Source organism: Aethalodelphis obliquidens, unplaced genomic scaffold, assembly GCF_003676395.1.
Source record: "Aethalodelphis obliquidens isolate GAN/ISIS:26980383/991018 unplaced genomic scaffold, ASM367639v1 scaffold5, whole genome shotgun sequence".
Taxonomy (NCBI): Eukaryota; Metazoa; Chordata; class Mammalia; order Artiodactyla; family Delphinidae; genus Aethalodelphis; species Aethalodelphis obliquidens.
Window position 1 is genome coordinate 18,800,062 of NW_020837949.1, and position 19,463 is coordinate 18,819,524.

At 40.0% G+C, this 19,463-nt stretch overlaps 1 protein-coding gene across 1 annotated transcript in view; it reads right to left on the minus strand.

The window, feature by feature from the left end:
- EXOC4 (exocyst complex component 4) overlaps positions 1-19,463 on the minus strand; it is an 837,065-nt gene that overhangs the window by 147,023 nt on the left and 670,579 nt on the right. The window contains exon 13 of the mRNA XM_027101893.1: positions 232-387. Within this exon, the coding sequence (XP_026957694.1) occupies positions 232-387 (156 nt within the window). The remainder of the gene's footprint in view (positions 1-231; positions 388-19,463) is intronic.

Consider the following 19,463-nt stretch of genomic DNA (forward strand, 5'->3'; position numbering starts at 1 on the left):
TTTAGCAATGCTCCAAATTTGATTCACATCAATCCCTTCCTTCTAAAGTTTTGAGCACAAGCCATACCTGCACAGGAAATGAGGTGTAGGACAATAGAAATGGACTTTACTAAGTTCAGTTCATTGCTGTTTGATATTTAGAAATGGTCAAAATTTCATGTAGGAAAGAATTAGCTAAATGGATATTTTTCTTCCCATGTTTAGTACAACTTAGAAAATAGACCATTTTACCTTATGAAATCTTCTTCCTCTTCTCTCTTTGGCCTCAGCTGTTTGGGTTGAGCCATGTTAATCCAGTTTGGTAGAGATTTCAAGAGCCTGCTGATATCATCATCTTTTGCCCAAGATGCACTGATGACAAGTTTTTCTTCTGACTGGACAATGCCCCTAAACACGACCAACAGAAAAGACACACTTCAGGACACTGCCTGGCTTCCAGTTAGCATTTTCCATCCACCTTTGCTGCAGAAAAAAAAGATACCATGTCCACCTCTCCTATTAACATAATCCATTATCTAGTTGGAAGCATGACATCCGTGAATAGGTCACTTTTGTGGGAAACATCATTCCTAGATTCCATTTTTAGTTTCTTCATTGTTGAGTAATTATGAAACTAATAATAGTAATTAGTTCCCCTTATCATAGTTAATCCCTTAGAATAAATGAAAGTGTATGGGAGGTTTGGGGGGTGGGGGTAGGTAGGGATTCTTTCGAGCAAGATGTTGAACAAATAAAAAGTGGGTTAACCATACAAAAGAGTGCAATTAAATAATTGCACAATAACATAAATGATACCTGAAAGGTGATGGAAGTGTTACAAAAAGTTGTTCTCTGACCTCTTGGTTTAAACTACCAATTAGCTCTACCTGAAGGTGTTTTTTGAACCATGGATACCCCTCTATTCAAAGTAAATCTACCATCACAGAGAAATCTTCTGCCCCTGATGTAAGGCAGAAAAGTCTTTGATTATTGCTCTCTCCAGTGGGCTTTGACAAATGACCTAGAGTGACAGGCTTCAGCTCCTTTAATAGGGCCCATGGGTGAGCTATTAACACGGCTCTTTCCAAAATGTACTTGTAAATTCACTGTAAACGTTCAATTTCAACTTAACTAAGAAGCTTCCCTTTCTGTTCAACATTTCTGTCACTATAACTAATTTCGATGGTCTAAAAATCCCCCTCAGCAATTCTAGGTGACAGAATGACATTTATTTATGAAGGGATTGCTAATTAGCTGGCTAGTCCTCTGAAGTTGACCAAGACTATAGGAGGTTTTCCCCTCCATCACAGGCAGGAATTTATGTTGGTATAAGGGTTATACTGAAGAACATCAGGTGCTTCTAAATATACAATATATACATGGTGTATCTGCTTGGATGTACGGTAAAATCTCCTTTACCCAACAGACAATTAATGTCTGTAGACAGAAGTTGTTGATGCCTAAAAACCTTGACTCATGACAACCTAACTTGAGGTAACAAGATTTCATGATGTAGGGAGCAATATTGCCCTGGTAATCTGAAAATAAGCTAGAATAAATAAGAGAACCATAGTTGAATTCTTCTAACTCACCACAAGCAAAAGTTTTCTAATAGTAACTATGGTCAGCAATACAAAAATTAGACTACAGAACCTTCTTCCCTGGGATCTCTCAAATTACCCTGACTGATATCTCCCATTTCTGTTTTTTCTTTGTTATTTTCTTGCATCTTTTCTGCAATATTTATGGATTAATCCCACAATATAATTTTTACACTCTTATATGCGGGGTGCCGGATTCAGTCTTACAGAATGGCACCATCTCAGATTTATGCTATTCCACAGCAGAAGACTCCTCAACGTTCTTTGGCATTCTTTTCACCTGTCTCTGATCAACCTCCTCTCTCATTTGCTCTGTGGCTATTTTTAAAAAATATATACATATTTTTTGAATTTTATTTATTTTTTTATACAGCAGGTTATTATCTATTTTATACATATTAGTGTATATATGTCAATCCCAATCTCCCAATTCATCACACACACACCCCACCAGCTTTTCCCCCTTGCTGTCTAGAAAAGGGAACCCTCTTCACTGTTGGTGGGAATGTAAAGTGATACAGCCACTATGGAGAACAGTACGGAGTTTCCTTAAAAACTAAAAATAGAACTACCATACGACCTAGCAATCCCACTACTGGGCATATACCCAGAGAAAACCATAATTCAAAAAGACACTTGTAGGACTTCCCTGGTGGCGCAGTGGTTAAGAATCCGCCTGCCAACGCAGGGGACACAGGTTCGAGCCCTGCTCCGGAAAGATCCCACATGCCGCGGAGCAACTAAGCCCGTGCGCCGCAACTACTGAAGCCCATGCACTCTAGAGCCTGAGTGCCGCAACTACTGAAGCCCGCGCGCCTAGAGCCTGTGCTCCACAACAAGAGAGGCCGCCGCAATGAGAAGCCCGCGCACGGCAATGAAGAGTAGCCCCGCTCGCCGCAACTAGAAAGAAAAGCCTGTGCGCAGCAACAAAGACCCAACGCAGCCAAAAATAACTAAATAAATAAATTTATTTTTTAAAAAAGACACTTGCACTGTTCACTGCAGCACTATTTACAACAGCCACGTCATAGAAGCAACCTAAATGTCTATGGCTATCTTTTAAACCTTTGCCCTTTATCTCATTGCTTATCCCCCCGCATTCTTCCCATCCGTCAAAGAAAGGAGGAGACCTAATTATATACTTTCAAACATCCCACCTCCGATCCCCCACAGAAATACTTTCAAATCTGTTTCATTCTCCACTTCCAGTAATCCCTCTACCTAGGCTCTGGGGGACCCTTTCCCCACCCCGCAACGATCCCCCCGTTTTTCTGCATATTTAGGGCCTCTCTCAATATATTCCTCAATCCCGTGTTAATTTTTTAAATGAATGAATGACTGAATCTCTTTTTTTTTTGCGGTACGCGGGCCTCTCACTGTTGTGGCCTCTCCCGTTGCGGAGCACAGGCTCCGGACGCGCAGGCTCAGCGGCCATGGCTCACGGGCCCAGCCACTCCGCGGCATGTGGGATCTTCCCGGACCGGGGCACGAACCCGTGTCCCCTGCATCGGCAGGCGGACTCTCAACCACTGCGCCACCAGGGAAGCCCCTGAATCTCTTTCTTGATCTAGCGTTTGTCTCTAGTAAAGCTCCTCTCTCTCCTTCACACACACTGTCATCAAATGAGTGCAGCCTCCACTCACTGACGTTACTTTCTCTCCTGTTGTTCACTTTTTCAACTCGTGAAGTCTCCCTCCAGGATCTACTCTATGATTTAACCCATCTATTCCTTCTTGCAAATGTTTCAATGATCATATGTTTTACTTCTAGACAAATGCACTGGCTTCCCCCTCCAAACTCTCCTGTGCTTGTATTATGAATTCTGTTCCTTCTTTTAGTCTCTTTGAATATTTTAAAAACAGTAATTGTAAAGTTCTTTTTATGTGTCTCTGTATTTTTTGGTAATTCTTTGGATGTCAAATGTCCTATCAGCTGCATTTTCCTTCTTTTCTCATGATGGTGAGTTTTCTCGTGTGGTCTGCTCTGCTGGTCTGCAAGCTCTACCTCAGTGGGACATGTCCTCCGTAGGAGTCCCACATTTGCCCTGCATTTTGGAGATGTCACTCTTAGGTGGGTTGCATTTGCCTCTCCTGGATCCTAAAGGTTTCACCAGTTCCAAATAAGATTTTAAGATTCTTTTTTCCTTCCTTGCCTTGGCTTAAAATTTTCTCTCCCTACACGGGCGGTACAAATTGAGGTCCTTACTTGCACATGTCACATGTGTAGGATTCTGATTTCTTTTAGGGGCCACTTTTTCTACTCCAAGTAGGGTGGTTCATTCTCACGCACAGAATTTTCCTGGTTCCATGTGTAGGTGGAAAAACCCCATGCACAACTTCTGCACTGATAAAATTTCAGGCCACGCAGGTGTTAATAGGCTAGGCCCCTATTGGGTCTTCAACTCTGCTGTGGTCTGAATGTTTGTGTCCCCCCAGAATTCACATGTTGGAATCCTACCACCAATTTGACAGTATTTAGAGGTAGGGCCTCTAGGAAGTGATTAGGTCATGAGGGTGGAGCCCTCATGAATGGGATTAATGATTTATAAAAGAGATCTCACAGAGTTCCCTAGCCCCTTCCGCCAGGTGATAATGCAACGAGCAGTCTGCGACCTTACTCTTCCAGCACTATGATCTTGGACTCCAGCCTCCAGAACCGTGAGAAATAAAATTCTGTTGTTTATTAGCCACCCACTCTTTGGTATTTAGTTAGAGCAGCCCAGACAGACGAAGACAACCTCTGTATGTGGTCCTGACACCTTTGTGGGCCTCTCAACTTCAACATTTGCTTGTTGCTATGGCTTTTGGTTCCTCCTTCATTTGAGGCACGTGGAAAATTTTCCTTCTTTTGAATTTGGTTACATATTTAAAATATATTCTTAAAGATACATATTTTTATCTGGACTTTCTATGTATTAGGACTTTCTATGTATTAGGAGCAGGAAAAGGGTTTCCTAAATCTATCCACTCCACACTTCTAACTGAAGTCAAAATTCAGTATTAAATCAATTGCATTTAGGGTTCTAGAACCACCGGTTCCCTGACACTGCTGTACCAATCCGTGGGTGTTTTTTTTTACTTTATACTCTGATTATTCAGAAGCATCTGATACTTTTGACTATTCCCTTCTTAAAATATTACTCCTTTGGTAACCACATCATCATCTTCTCCTAAGCTCTTTCTTAGCCGAACTGAGGGTTCTTTTCCTCTGTCCATACTTTACATGTTGGTATTCCACTGCATGTCTCACTTGGGCAATCTCATCTTCTGGCCAGACGTGACCCACCTGTATTCCAAAGACTCCCAAATTAATATCTTCAGGGCTGCCCTCTCTTCTAAGTCTCGGATCTGCATATACAAAGGTTAATGGGAGAACTGAACTTGGAGGTCCTACCAGCTATTTAAATTAGAGTCAAAGGAGCTCATTTATTATCCACCTTTCCGTCTCCCACTGAACATCTAGTATTCCCTATTTTGGTCAACAGTCCAACCATCCATCCTGTTACTTAAGTCAGGAACTCGGAGTCATCCTCATTACCCATAGACACCATAACCTCCCAATTCCATCTGCTTGGTAACTTATAAATCCGTTGTTTCCTGTGCAGGTTCACTGCCCTTAGCCTATATTTAGACCCTCATCATTTTTCACTTGGACTTGGCAGTAACCTTATAAGCGGGTGTCTTGCCTGGAGCTTCAAGACCATCAGTCCAACTCACCAAATTAGTCAGAAGAATCATTTTTCTAAAATTGTACAAATGCAGTCATGTTTTTTCCTTCTTAGAATTCTTCACTGATGTCTAATTCTAAGACCAAGCCCAAACCTAGCAAGGCATGAACATCTACCTTTTCAACTTCATCTCCTGCTACTGCTTTCCTTTTTCGTCTCTGTTCACTACTCCCAGTCAAATCCCTGCCTGTGTTGGCTCAACACCCTACCTGCAGTGAGTATTCTAATGGTTTTTGAAGGGGATATACTGTTTCCTGCTTGTATGTATTATCTCTGCCCAGAGAGCCTTTTTCCATCTTCCTTGTTTGCCTCTACTGATCCAACGTTACCTCGGCTCTTCCCTTGGGACAGCTGAGTCCTTTCTTTTGTACCATATCACCCTTTACCTGAGGTTTTCAATCTTCACTGCACCTGGAGAGCTTTAAAGAAAACAAAAAAGTACTGGACGCCCAGGCCACTTCTAAGACCTAGTAAATCAGAATCTCTGGGGATGGGACCCAGGCATCAGCATTTTTAAAAGTTTCCCAGGTGATTCCAATGTACACTCAAAGGTGAGAACCACTGCCTTACACACACCTCTGCTCTCAGTGGTCCTACCACACTTCTTTACAAGTTAGCATCCCCTACTAGATGATGAGTTCTCTGAGGACAGAGCTGATTTCTCATTAGCTTTTGGGCTCCTAGCACCTAGCACAATACCTGGTATTTGGAAAGTGTATAAGAGCTGAACTGGACATAAAAATAAGCCCTCTTCAGTTTTAGGAGACTGGGTAACTGATTAAGCTAAAACCATTTTAGTGGTTTTCCTTTACTATTTCTCTGCACTGAACGACTTAGGTGAGCCATCAAGCCATCTGGCATTTTGACCAAATTACAGATCACTTTGCCACGGTCTCTCTATACCTGTCTGAATTCAGTACGAGTCAGAATAATGAATACAGGTCTGTCCCCTTCTGGAAAAAAAAAAAAGTCCAACATAAAAAAGTCCTGACTCAAGACAAATGAACCAAGGAGTGATTATTGTCAAACCTTCCCCTTCACTTATTCATAGGTGGCCTATTACTGGACAGTCTCCTCAACACCTCACTTTCTCTGGGAGGACTCTGTTGACTATGTCAGCCTACAGTAATCTTCCCCCTTGGAAAGCAAATGAATAAAAGCCTTCCTTTCATACTTACTGTTTATAACCTCATAATTAGGACTCTGTCCAACACAATGTGTTGGACAAACTATGGTCTGTCTGTCAAATCTGCCCCACTAGCTTACTTTGTATGTGTTTTAAGCTATGAATACGGTTGACATTTTTTAATGTTTTTTCTTACTCTAAAGAAGAAGAATATTTTGTGACATGTAAACATTATATAAAAGTTAAATTTCAGTGTCCATAAGTACAAAGAACTGTGGCTGACCGGTTCAATTCCTCTTATACCCACACTACAAGTCAAATTCTGCGCCACAGAGTTAGAAGTCCAAACCCAACTCAGTTTTCTTTGAGCCCATCCACCCTGGCCCCCATCTGCCCCAGGGTTCAGGAGACAGTTTGGGTCTGTACGCGTGAGATGGTACTGTACGTTTTCGGGATCTAGAATTTTTCATTTTAGCACTCGCTGGAATGAAAAAATTAGCTTAGTGGGATACTATGTTAAAGGTACTCACATCATTTACTTATGTATTTTTTTAAGACTGGTTTAATTCAATAATATGGTATCATATTACTGCCTTCACTAATATTCATAGATCCTGCCTTATTAAAAAACAGTAATCCAAATTAACTAGCACGCTGCCTACCTATATATTGCCCTCAACAATAAATTATTAATTCATATTGTAATGAACATCAATCCCAAAAGCAATTCCAAATATTCTGATTTGAAATATTAGCACTGATTAGCAACATACGGTTACCCTAAAGGGAATTTTTCATTCAAATGGCAAAGTTCCCATCCTAACTAATTGTATTTATTAGTTTATAATTTTGAGATAAATGGGATTATGTGGGTTACAAAATTCCAGGATATATCTAAATAGCCTCAAAAAAGGAGAACTAAATCTACAATAATTATTCCACAAGAGGAGTAGGGTCAGTCATCACTACCAGGACCATAATCTACTAATTAATTCACAGCTCAATGGGCCACAGACAGAGCCATCTGTGAAACTATTTGTACCTGTTCCCAGGAGGAAGAGGAAAATAGGTATACCTCTTGGAACAGGTGATAAGGCTGCTATGGGAAGAGTCCACCCTCTAGACACAGCTGAGTGAATTTCATTCAGAAAACATCTGCTGGTGTCTACTGGCTCTGATGTGCACTGCTTCCTCTCTGGAACAGTTGGGAAATCCAAGTGTGCCTGGTCCCTGGATACAGCTGGGGTGCTGAGTCTTTCATTAGGTAAACAACCAGGGGCAGGTGGGGCTAATTGGATTCAACTGTTTGGTGGGCAGCCTGGGCATGATGTTTACTTTCCCAGACTGAATCTTTCAGACACTTCAAAAACTAGGAGCCAAGCTAGATAAATAAACCCCGGACAAGGCTGGTCCAAATTAAGCTACTGTAGTCAATTTTCAACTGTGAACGACTGGACCTGTAGCTGGCCAAACTACAGTGCATCGTCCAGCAACACTGTGATCATGACAATGACGGATGCAGAAATCAAAGCTGGTACTATGCTGCTGATTAAAACAAAACAAACACAAACACAAAAACGGAACTAAAAAATCTCTTAAGATAAGATGGAGCAGAATAAATAGGAAGAGCAAAGAAACATCAGGTTGTCTTTCACATCACACTCATCATAAAGAGAGCTTTATGCTATGTATTTCTACCTTGGAATCACAACTTAAGAAACATCTGATAACTCTGGAGATGGTTGATGGGAAACAGAAACAATTCAAGAGGATCCAGGGAAAAGGACTTGGAATTTCAGAGCTTACAGCAGGTAACCTTTGGGGATAATTTAATAACAACCTTTAAATAGAGAAGCTCTCATATGAAGGGTCGTAATTGTTTGATATTTAAAAAACCAAGAAGACAATAATCATAGAGTGGACCAAGAATGTAAAATTTCTGAGAAACTTATTTTGTTTGATACTTGATTATTTTCTATTAATGAGTGTAAAAATCCAATAAGGCAGGACGTTGCTTAGTTTATTCACTTCTAGACTCTTAGCTCTAGAGTAACGATGGACTCCAGAAATGCTTAATAAATAATTACTGAATAAAGTAACAGACTGAATGAATGAATGACTGATATTACTGAAGCACAAAGCATCAGGGATGTAACAGATGGCATAAAAATACTTTTTTGCCATCTTCTTAGGAAACATCAACAATATTATCAATGAATTAATTTAAAAGTAAATAATAACAAGACCACCACTTACAGCAACAATAAATAACATTGGCTGAGACTTCTTTAGTATTTACCACGAACTAGGCATTCTTCTAAGCACTTTACATATACTAACTCTTTCAATCCTGATAACAACCCTGTGTGGTAGGCACTGTTATTATTCCCATTTGACAGATGATATACCAAGTTACAGAGATTAAGTAACTTTAGTGGCTGATGAGGGTACAGCCTGAACTGAGCCTACAGTGACTGTTCTGGAGTCTGTGCTCCAATTATAATGTCTCTCTGAACTATTTGAAACTTTGCTTGAGTTTCCCATTTCCTCTTTAATTCCACTGCCTCTTCTTTGGGCTTCAGAGACAGACTTAGCTCCTCAAGCACGTACAGCCATCTGCATACTCTGTGACCTGCATACTCTGTGTTCATACATAAATGCTATGAACCTTTCTGAACCTCTGTTTTCTCATTTGTAAGGTTGGAAGACTCTAACCTTCAGAAGGTTAGACTGACGAGATGAATCGATGACTATAAAGTCCCCTGAGCAGTGACCATGTACTTTCCAGAGTGTGTATTTCCATTCTAGTTCAGTTTGCTTTGCTTCAAACTGACTGCAACTGGCTCCTCACTGATCACGGTAGACTGAGTTAGGTGCAGGGAAATTAAGACTGGCTGTTGCTAGGGAATTCGTGGGACGCCTGGTTGGGTGGGTAGCATCTGTATTTGGCAGGAAGGCAGTTGACGGGCACTACAAAAGTAAAGCTATTCACTTGATCAATAAACATGAGGGAAAGGCCTGAATGCAGATATCATGCTAAATGTTGGGACAATTATGTGGAAAAAGACATAGTAACTTCCTTCTAGAGCCCCAGAGTTGAGATCAGTAACACATACGTGAAACACTTTGGGGACATTTTTGAACTACTCTTGCCCAGGCCCAGGGCTCTGTGGGCCTAGTGTGGGAAATCCAGGTTGTGTGTTTTAAGATCTCCCCAAATAACTCTGATGCGAGTCCACAGTTGAAAAACGGTATTTGAGAGAGAAAGACATGTAAACCAACAACTGATCAAATAACACATAATAAAGAAATTTTGAATTGCAATACACTGGGATAAATATCAAAATAGTTATGGGTAGTAAGTTACAGGAGCACATAATAAAAGCTCTCATTTGCTGAGTGCTCTCTATGAACCAGATACTGTACATATTTTATAAACGTTCTTTTGTATCTCTTCACTATTTAATAAAAATGAATGTATCAATGGTAGGTGAACCAAGAGAGTGGGCTGGTTCAGTTTGGTTCATATAGCACAGTTGGTTCATATAGCAGTTTCAAGAGGCAAAGCGGAAGACAGGCTGGCATGGAGCTTGCAGAGGGTTTCTCTGGCACATGCCCTGGGCTCTTCTGAGGTTCAAAGTTATTTAGCTGGCAAAGACAGCAAGGCCAGCTCAACTAGACTCTCATTCATTCAGGATCCTGGTCTCTGTCTACACAGGAAACCCAAAGGGCTTCACAAGCCGTCACAGCCTACAGTGTCTAGTCTCTGCTCTTTGGCACAAGGGGGCCACTGAGACCTTTTAAAGATACCACTGTGATGACAGACAAGGTAGGTCATCTTCCTTCCCAAGACCTATGATGGTGCTCCTGTACTTAATATGGGAAGTTTAAAAAAACAAAACAAAACTCTTTTCTGCTCATTCTTACCCGACTGCATTGTTCACCCCAGTCATTTTCATTTCTCAACCCCTCCTCCACGCATCATGTCCCTACTGCTTGCTCATCCTCTTTGGTCTGTCAAGAATCTCCTCCTTCACTCAATAAACATGTTGAGGGTCAACAAGGTGTCCAGCCCTAAGCCAGAGCTGGTTTCTGCCATGGCTGATCACAAGTTTATCTCCACGTCGCTCTTCCTTCATGCCCTGGCATGAGTTCTCAGGCCTCTTTGGAGAAGTAGTAAAACATGGACCCTGGGGATGGTTACACCTTCCCCTAATAAAAACATGTTTGTGTCTTATGTCAACTGAGCCTCTAAGATTAGAAGATGTTTTATCTGTATTTTCTACCAGGCCCAACACAATGCAGGAAGGCAAAAAAAAAAAAAAAAAAAAAAAAAATTGACTGATGAACTGATGCTAAATTGGAACAGACAGAAACTTTAAAGAACTGTGACTTTCCACTGTCAAATGACTATTCTGGGACACATAAGCTGCTGCTCGTACCTCAGGACAAAAGGGGGACAAAGGGAGAGAAGCACTCAGCTTGGAAGTAGCAGACCAACAGACCAACTGCCTGATCACTAATGCAGAGCTCCAGAGAATTCTCAGCTGAGTTCTCCTTTAAGCCCCAAGGGGTGTGACTAATTAAGAAAAGACTTCTAGTCCTCACCTCACTTTTAGGAAACCTCTCTTTATCCAAAGCACGTAACATGACATCATTACATAAAACAGGCTTTCTCTCCAGAGTGAGGGGCTCAGAGAAAGGTGAGATGTTTTTGACCTTTCCCCAGATCTTCAAACTCCCAGTGGACACTCAGGTTCTCATGGTAAACTTGGAAAACATGCCAGCTCTCAGCAGAGGGCATTGTGAGCTTATGGACTGGATCCTTTCAGTAAAAGATATCTGCTGAGAAAGAATCGGATGGAAATGTTTCCCTGCTGCCTTCCTCCTTCCCCAGTGTTACAGCATTTTGGATCATTTGAATTGTATATGGATTTCTATTTAAGTCAGTCATTTGCTGGCAGCGAAACTAGAACATTTCCTGTTTTTCCTGTCACTGTAATCAGGATTTGGCTGTCCAAATTAGGACTGCCCTAATTACTCTTCAGCAGGTGCCAATCTGGGGGAGGGCAACAAATGGGAAGAGAGGAAGTAAGGACACTTTGCATCTTCAGACTCGTACAATGAGGAAACACTTTCTTCCGAGCCTGGAAAACCTGATTAAGTAATAGGTAAAAGGCACCATGGGGTTATATGTTGTGTGTGTGTGTGCACGCTGTTGTGTTAACAACTATGTAAATCATTTTCTATTTAATTCCCTTCAAAGCTTCACAGAATTACTTTTCCCAACCCTGAGATAAATTCATCCAGGGCCTGTAATTCAGCAACTGTGGGAGACTACTACAGATAATACCCTGTATAAGGAATGATGTGATAGTGGGCACCAATAAGTGGACATCATTCCAGAGAATCTGGCCATGAGGGATACCAAAGCGGTACAGTCTCTTCGGGGAAGGATCATGATGCTTGATGACCACAATATACCAAGAACCAAAAGCAATGGGTATTTTCCAAGAACTGGGAGAACACCAGTAAGAAATTTAAGTCTCTTATAGAGTGGATGATGCAATATAGGGTGTGGTCATAGATGGTAGTAAAGGTAATCTCTGTCATCATCGTCACTGTCATTATCAAAATAGCAGCTAATCATTTGGGAGGTGGGGCTTAATATTTTGTTAAAACAGTTCTAAAAGGTTAACATTTTCAAAACAATCCTATGAGGGAAAAACTATTATTATCTTTTTTCACAGATGGGAAAACTAAGGCACAGAGAGGCTGAGTGACTGCTCAAGGTCATATAGCTAATAGGTGAAAAAGCTGGTATTCAAATTTAGGCCCCAGAGACTTCTCTTGAACTAGAGTCTGGATTTATTGTTAGAAAAACACATGAGATCTTGAGTTGAGCGTCCTGTGAGGAGCAGCTTCAGTGCACTCCCGAAGCTGAGCCATTTCACGAGGAACTCTGGTCTGAAGGGCTGGGGCAAGGCCTCTGCACAGGGCCTGCTATGAGCAAGTGAAACAGACTAAGCACAAAGAGAAAAAAGGTGGATGGGCTAGGCCAGAAGTGAGATTGCCAGATTTATGTCCTTTCCAGATGAAATGTGGATCCTCTAGCAACAGGAGTAATGGAAGATTTCCCTAAATCTGCCTTCAAGCTTTTCCTTGATTGATCTGTGTGACGAGAGAGGACCTTCAAGATGGCGGAGGAGTAAGACATGGAGATCACCTTCTTCCCCACAAATACATCAAAAATACAGCTACATGTGGAGCAAGTCCTACAGAGCAACTACTGAATGCTGACAGAAGACCTCAGACTTCCCAGAAGCTGTGTGGCTGACAGGGTCTTGGTGCTCTGGCTGGCTGTCAGGCCTGAGCCTCTAAGGTGGGAGAGCTGAGTTCAGGACACTGGACCACCAGAGACTTCCCAGGGCCATGTAATATCAGTCGGCGAGAGCTCTCCCAGAGAACTCCGCCTGAACGCTAAGACCCAGCTCCACTCAATGACCGGCAAGCTCCGGTGCTAGACACCCCATGCCAAACAACTAGCAAGACAGGAACACAACCCAACACATTAGCAGAGAGGCTGCCTAAAATCATAATAAGTTCACAGACACCCCAAAACACACCACCGGACGTGGTCCTGCCCACCAGAAAGACAAGATCCAGCCTCATCTATCAGAAAACAGGCACCAGTCCCTTCCACCAGGAAGCCTACATAACCCACTGAACGAACCTTAGCCACTGGGGGCAGACACCAAAAACAATGGGAACTATGAACCGGCAGCCTCAGAAAAGGAGACCCTAAACACAGTAAGTTAAGCAGAATGAGAAGGCAGAGAAATATGCAGCAGATCAAGGAACAAGGTAAAAATCCACCAGACCAAAAAATGAAGAGGAAATAGGCAGTCTACCTGAAAAAGAATTCAGAGAAACGACAGTAAAGATGATCCAAAATCTTGGAAATAGAATGGAGAAAATACAAGCAACGTTTCATAACGACATAGAAGAACTAAAGAGCAAACAATGATGAACAACACAATAAATGAAATGAAAAATTCCCTAGAAGGAATCAATAGCAGAGTAACTGAGGCAGAAGAATGGATAAGTGACCTGGAAGATAAAACAGTGGAAATAACTACCACAAAGCAGAATAAAGAAAAAAGAATGAAAAGAATTGAGGACAGTCTCAGAGACCTCTGGGACAACATTAAATGCACCAACATTTGAATTATGGGATCCCAGAAGAAGAAGAGAAAAAGAAAGGGACTGAGAAAATATTTGAAGAGATTATAGTTGAAAACTTCCCTAATATGGGAAAGGAAATAGGCAATCAAGTCCAGGAAGCGCAGAGAGTCCCACACAGGATAAATCCAAAGAGTAAACACCAAGACACATATTAATCAAACAATCAAAAATTAAGTACAAAGAAAAAATATTAAAAGCAGCAAGGGAAAAGCAACAAACAACATACAAGGGAATCCCCATAAGGGTAACAGCTGATCTTTCAGCAGAAACTCTGCAAGCCAGAAGGGTGTGGTAGGACATACTTAAAGTAATGAAAGGGAAAAACCTACAACCAAGATCTCTACCCAGCAAGGATCTCATTCAGATTCGACAGAGAAATTAAAACCTTTACAAACAAGCAAAAGCTAAGAGAATTCAGTTCCACCAAACTTCTCTAGGCAGGGAACACAAGAGAAGGAAAAGACCTACAATAACAAACCTAAAATGATTCAGAAAATGGTAATAGAAACACAGATATTGATAATTACCTTAAATGTAAATGGATTAAACGCTCCAACCAAAAGACATAGACTGGCTGAATGGATACAAAAATAAGACCCGTATATATGTGGTCTACAAGATACCCACTTCAGACCTAGGGACACATACAGACTGAAAGTGAGGGGATGGAAAAAGATATTCCATGCAAATGGAAATCAAAAGAAACCTGGAGGGCTTCCCTGGTGGCGCAGTGGTTGAGACTCCGCCTGCTGATGCAGGGGACACAGGTTCATGCCCCGGTCCGGGAAGATCCCACAGGCCGCGGAGCGGCCGGGCCTGTGAGCCATGGCCGCTGAGCCTGCGCGTCTGGAGCCTGTGCTCCGCAACGGGAGAGGCCACAACAGTGAGAGGCCCGTGTACTGCAAAAAAAAAAAAAGAAACCTGGAGTAGCAATTCTCATATATGACAAAATAGACTTTAAAATAAAGACTATTACAAGAGACCAAGAAGGACACTACATAATGATCAAGGGATCAATCCAAGAAGATATAACAATTGTAAATATTTATGCACCCAACATAGGAGCACCTCAATACATAAGGCAAATACTAACAGCCATAAAGGAGGAAATCAATAGTAAGACAATCATAGTAGGGGACTTTAACACCCCAGTTTTACCAATGCACAGATCATCCAAAATGAAAATAAATAAGCAAACACAAGCTTTAAATGACACAGTAAACAAGGTGGATTTAATTGATATTTATAGGACATTCCATCTAAAAACAACAGAATAACTTTCTTCTCAGGTGCTCATGGAACATTTTCCAGAACAGATCATATCTTGGGTCACAAATCAAACCTAGGTAAATTTAAAGAAAATTGATATCATATCAAGTATCTTTTCCAACCACAATGCTATGAGACTAGATATCAATTACAGGAAAAAACTGTAAAAAATACAAACACATGGAAGCTAAACAATACACTACTAAATAACCAAGTTACCACTGAAGAAATCAAAGTGGAAATCAAAAAATTGCCTAGAAACAAATGACAGTGAAAACACAACAACCCAAAAACTATGGGATGCAGCAAACGCAGGTCTAAGAGGGAAGTTTATAGCAATACAATCCTACCTCAAGAAACAAGTAAAATCTAAAATAAACAACCTAACCTTACATCTAAAGCAATTAGATAAAGAAGAACAAAAAACCCCCAAAGATAGCAGAAGGAAAGAAATCATAAAGATTAGATCAGAAATAAATGAAAAACAAATGAAGGAAACAATAGCAAAGATCAATAAAACTAAAACCTGGTTCTTTGAGAAGATAAACAAAATTGGTAAACCATTAGCCAGACTCATCAAGAAAAAAGGGAGAAGACTCAAATCAACAGAATTAGAAATGAAAAAGGAGAAGTAACAACTGACACTGCAGAAATACAAAGGATCATGAGAGATTACTACAAGCAACTCTATGCCAATAAAATGGTCAACCTGGAAGAAAGGGACAAATTCTTCGAAAAGCACGAACTTCTGAGACTGAACCAGGAAGAAATAGAAAATATAAACAGACCAATCACAAGCCCTGAAATTGAGACTGTGATTAAAAATCTTCCAACAAACAAAAGCCGAGGACCAGATGGCTTCATAGGAGAATTCTATCAAACATTTAGAGAAGAGCTAAAACCTATCCTTCTCAGACTCTTCCAAAATATAGCAGAGGGAGGAACACTCCCAAACTCATTCTACAAGGCCACCATCACCCTGATATCAAAACCAGACAAAGATGTCACAAAGAAAGAAAACTACAGGCCAATATCACTGATGAACACAGGTGCGAAAATACTCAACAAAATACTAGCAAACAGAATCCAACAGCACATTAAAAGCATCATACACCATGATTATGTGGGGTTTATCCAAGGAATGCAAGGGTTCTTCAGTATACGCAAATACATCAATGTGATACACCGTATTAACAAACTGAAGGAGAGAAACCATATGATCATCTCAATAGATGCAGAAAAAGATTTGACAAAATTCAACACCCATTTATGATAAAAAACTCTCCAGAAGCAGGCATAGAGGGAACTTACCTCAACATAATAAAGGCCATATATTACAAACCCACAGCCAACATAATTCTCAATGGTGAAAAACTGAAACCATTTCCACTACGATCAAGAACAAGACAAGGTTGCCCACTCTCACCACATATTATTCAACATAATTTTGGAAGTTTTAGCCACAGCAATCAGAGAAGAAAAAGAAATAAAAGGAATCCAAATCAGAAAAGAAGAAATAAAACTGTCACTGTTTGCAGATGACATGACACTATACATAGAGAATCCTAAGATGCTACCAGAAAACTACTAGAGCTAATCAATGAATTTGGTAAAGTAGCAGGACACAAAATTAATGCACAGAAATCTCTGGCATTCCTATACACTAATGATGAAAAATCCGAAAGAGAAATTAAGGAAACACTCCCATTTACCACTGCAACAAAAAGAATAAAATACCTAGGAATAAACCTACCTAAGGAGACAAAAGACCTGTATGCAGAAAACTATAAGACACTGATGAGAGAAATTAAAGATGATACAAACAGATGGAGAGATATACCATGTTCTTGGATTGGAAGAATCAACATTGTGAAAATGACTATAATACCCAAAGCAATCTACACATTCAGTGCAATCCCTCTCAAACTACCAATGGCATTTTTCACAGAAGTAGAACAAAAAAGTTCACAATTTGTATGGAAACACAAAAGATCCCAGATAGCTAAAGCAATCTGGAGAAAGAAAAACAGAGCTGGAGGAATCAGGCTCCTGGACTTCAGACTATAGTACAAAGCTACAGTAATCAAGACAGTATGGTACTGGCACAAAAACAGAAATATAGATCAATGGAACAGGAGAGAAAGCCCAGAGATAAACCCACACACGTATGGTCACCTCATCTTTGATAAAGCTGGCAAGAATACACAATGGAGAAAAGACAGCCTCTTCAATAAGTGGTGCTGGGAAAAATGGACATCTACATGTAAGAGAATGAAATTAGAACACTCCCTAACAGCTTACACAAAAATAAACTCAAAATGGATTAAAGACCTAAGTGTAGGGCCAGACCCTATAAAATTCTTAGAGGAAAACATAGCAGAACACTCTATGATATAAATCACAGCAAGATCCTTTTTGACCCATCTCCTAGAGAAACGGAAATAAAAACATAAATAAACAAATGAGACCTAATGAAACTTAAAAGCTTTTGCACAGCAAAGGAAACCATAAACAAGATGAAAAGACAACCCTCAGAATGGGAGAAAATATTTGCAAACGAAGCAACTGACAAAGCATTAATCTCCAAAATATACAAGCAGCTCATGCAGCTCAATGTCAAAAAAACAAACAACCCAATTCAAAAATGGGCAGAAGACGTAAGTAGACATTATTCCAAAGAAGTTATACAGATTGCCAACAAACACATGAAAGAATGCTCAACATCACTAATCATTAGAGAAATGCAAATCAAAACCACAATGAGGTATCACCTCACACCAGTCCGAATGGCCATCATCAAAAAATCTACAAACAATAAATGCTAGAGAGGGTGTGGAGAAAAGGAACTCTCCTACACTGTTGGTGGGAATGTAAATCGACACAGCCACTATGGAGAACAGTATGGAGGTTCCTTAAAAAACTAAAAATAGAACTACCATATGACCCACCAATCCCACTACTGGGCATATACCCTGAGAACACCATAACTCAAAAAGAGACGTGTATCACAATGTTCAGTGCAGTACTATTTACAATAGCCAGGACATGGAAGTAATCTAAGTGTCCATAGATAGATGACTGGATAAAGAAAATGTGGCACATATATACAATGGAATATTACTCAGCCATAAAAAGGAATGAAATTGAGTCATTTGTTGAGATGTGGATGGACCTAGAGACTGTCATACAGAGTGAAGTAAGTCAGAAAGAGAAAAACAAATATCGTATATTAACGCATGTATGTGGAACCTAGAACAATGGTACAGATGAACCGGTTTGCAGGGCAGAAGTTGAGACACAGATGTAGAACAAACGTATGGACATCAAGGGAGGAAAACCGTGGTGGGGTGGGGATGTTGGTGTGCTGAATTGGGCGATTGGGATTGACATGTATACACTGATGTGTATAAAATTGATGACTAATAAGAACCTGCAATATAAAAAAACAAAAAAAAACTAATACTAATCTTTCTATTGGGTTATTTGTATGTAAATATGTTAATATAAATGTTTCAGACATTACATGAAATTTCTAAAAATCTTATATGTTCTGGTATAATGTTATAAGTCATAATTCTAGTTATTACTTTAAAATGTATATCTCAGAAATAACTAAATTTCCTTGTCTATTGCATTACTATGAACTTTCATCAAATCTTTAACTGTGGTCACTTTAAAGTCTTTTGTTATTTACAGACAGTTCTGGGTGTACTCTGATGGTTTTGCAAAAATGTTCCTATAAAAGGGTTTCATCTTCAAGGAATTCATGGAAAAGACTGACAAGTACAGGTTTCTGGTAACTGACTATACTGCTGAACTGAATGAGTAAGCATTTTCAGAAGTCTAATGGAAAACTGATGAAGTCATAAAAGTGCTAACAAAAGATCAAGATAAAAAAAATTAATTACATGGGACTGAGTGAACTGATGAGGATGATTATAATTTTTGTGACTTTCTGTTTGAATCAAAAAAAAAAATCCCACAAGGACTCAGAGGCAAAAAATATACAAATCAATTTTCACTGCAAAGTAAAGGAGCTGTTACAGTGGAGGATTCCTGGACTGAATGTCAATATTATGACACAGTATGAGTGTGTTTCGTGTTTGGTAATTGCAATCAGTGTTGCTTTTGTTGTGGTCATCCATTTACAATGCTTGGTGTCAGTTTATCTCTTATAAAAATAAAATACAGTGTGTGTGTGTGTGTGTGTGTGTGTGTGTGTGTGTGTGTGTGGAAAAAAAAAAAAGAGACATGTATCACAATGTTCATTGCAGCACTATTTACAATAGCCAGGACATGGAAGCAACCTAAGTGTCCACAGACAGATGAATGGATAAAGAAGATAAAGAAGATGATAAAGAAGATGTATATTCCAATATACAATGGAATATTACTCAGCCATAGAAAGAAATGAAATTGAGTTATTTGTAGTGAGGTGGATGGACCTAGAGTCTGTCATACAGAATGAAGTCAGAAAGAGAAAAACAAATACTGTATGGTAACATATATATATGGA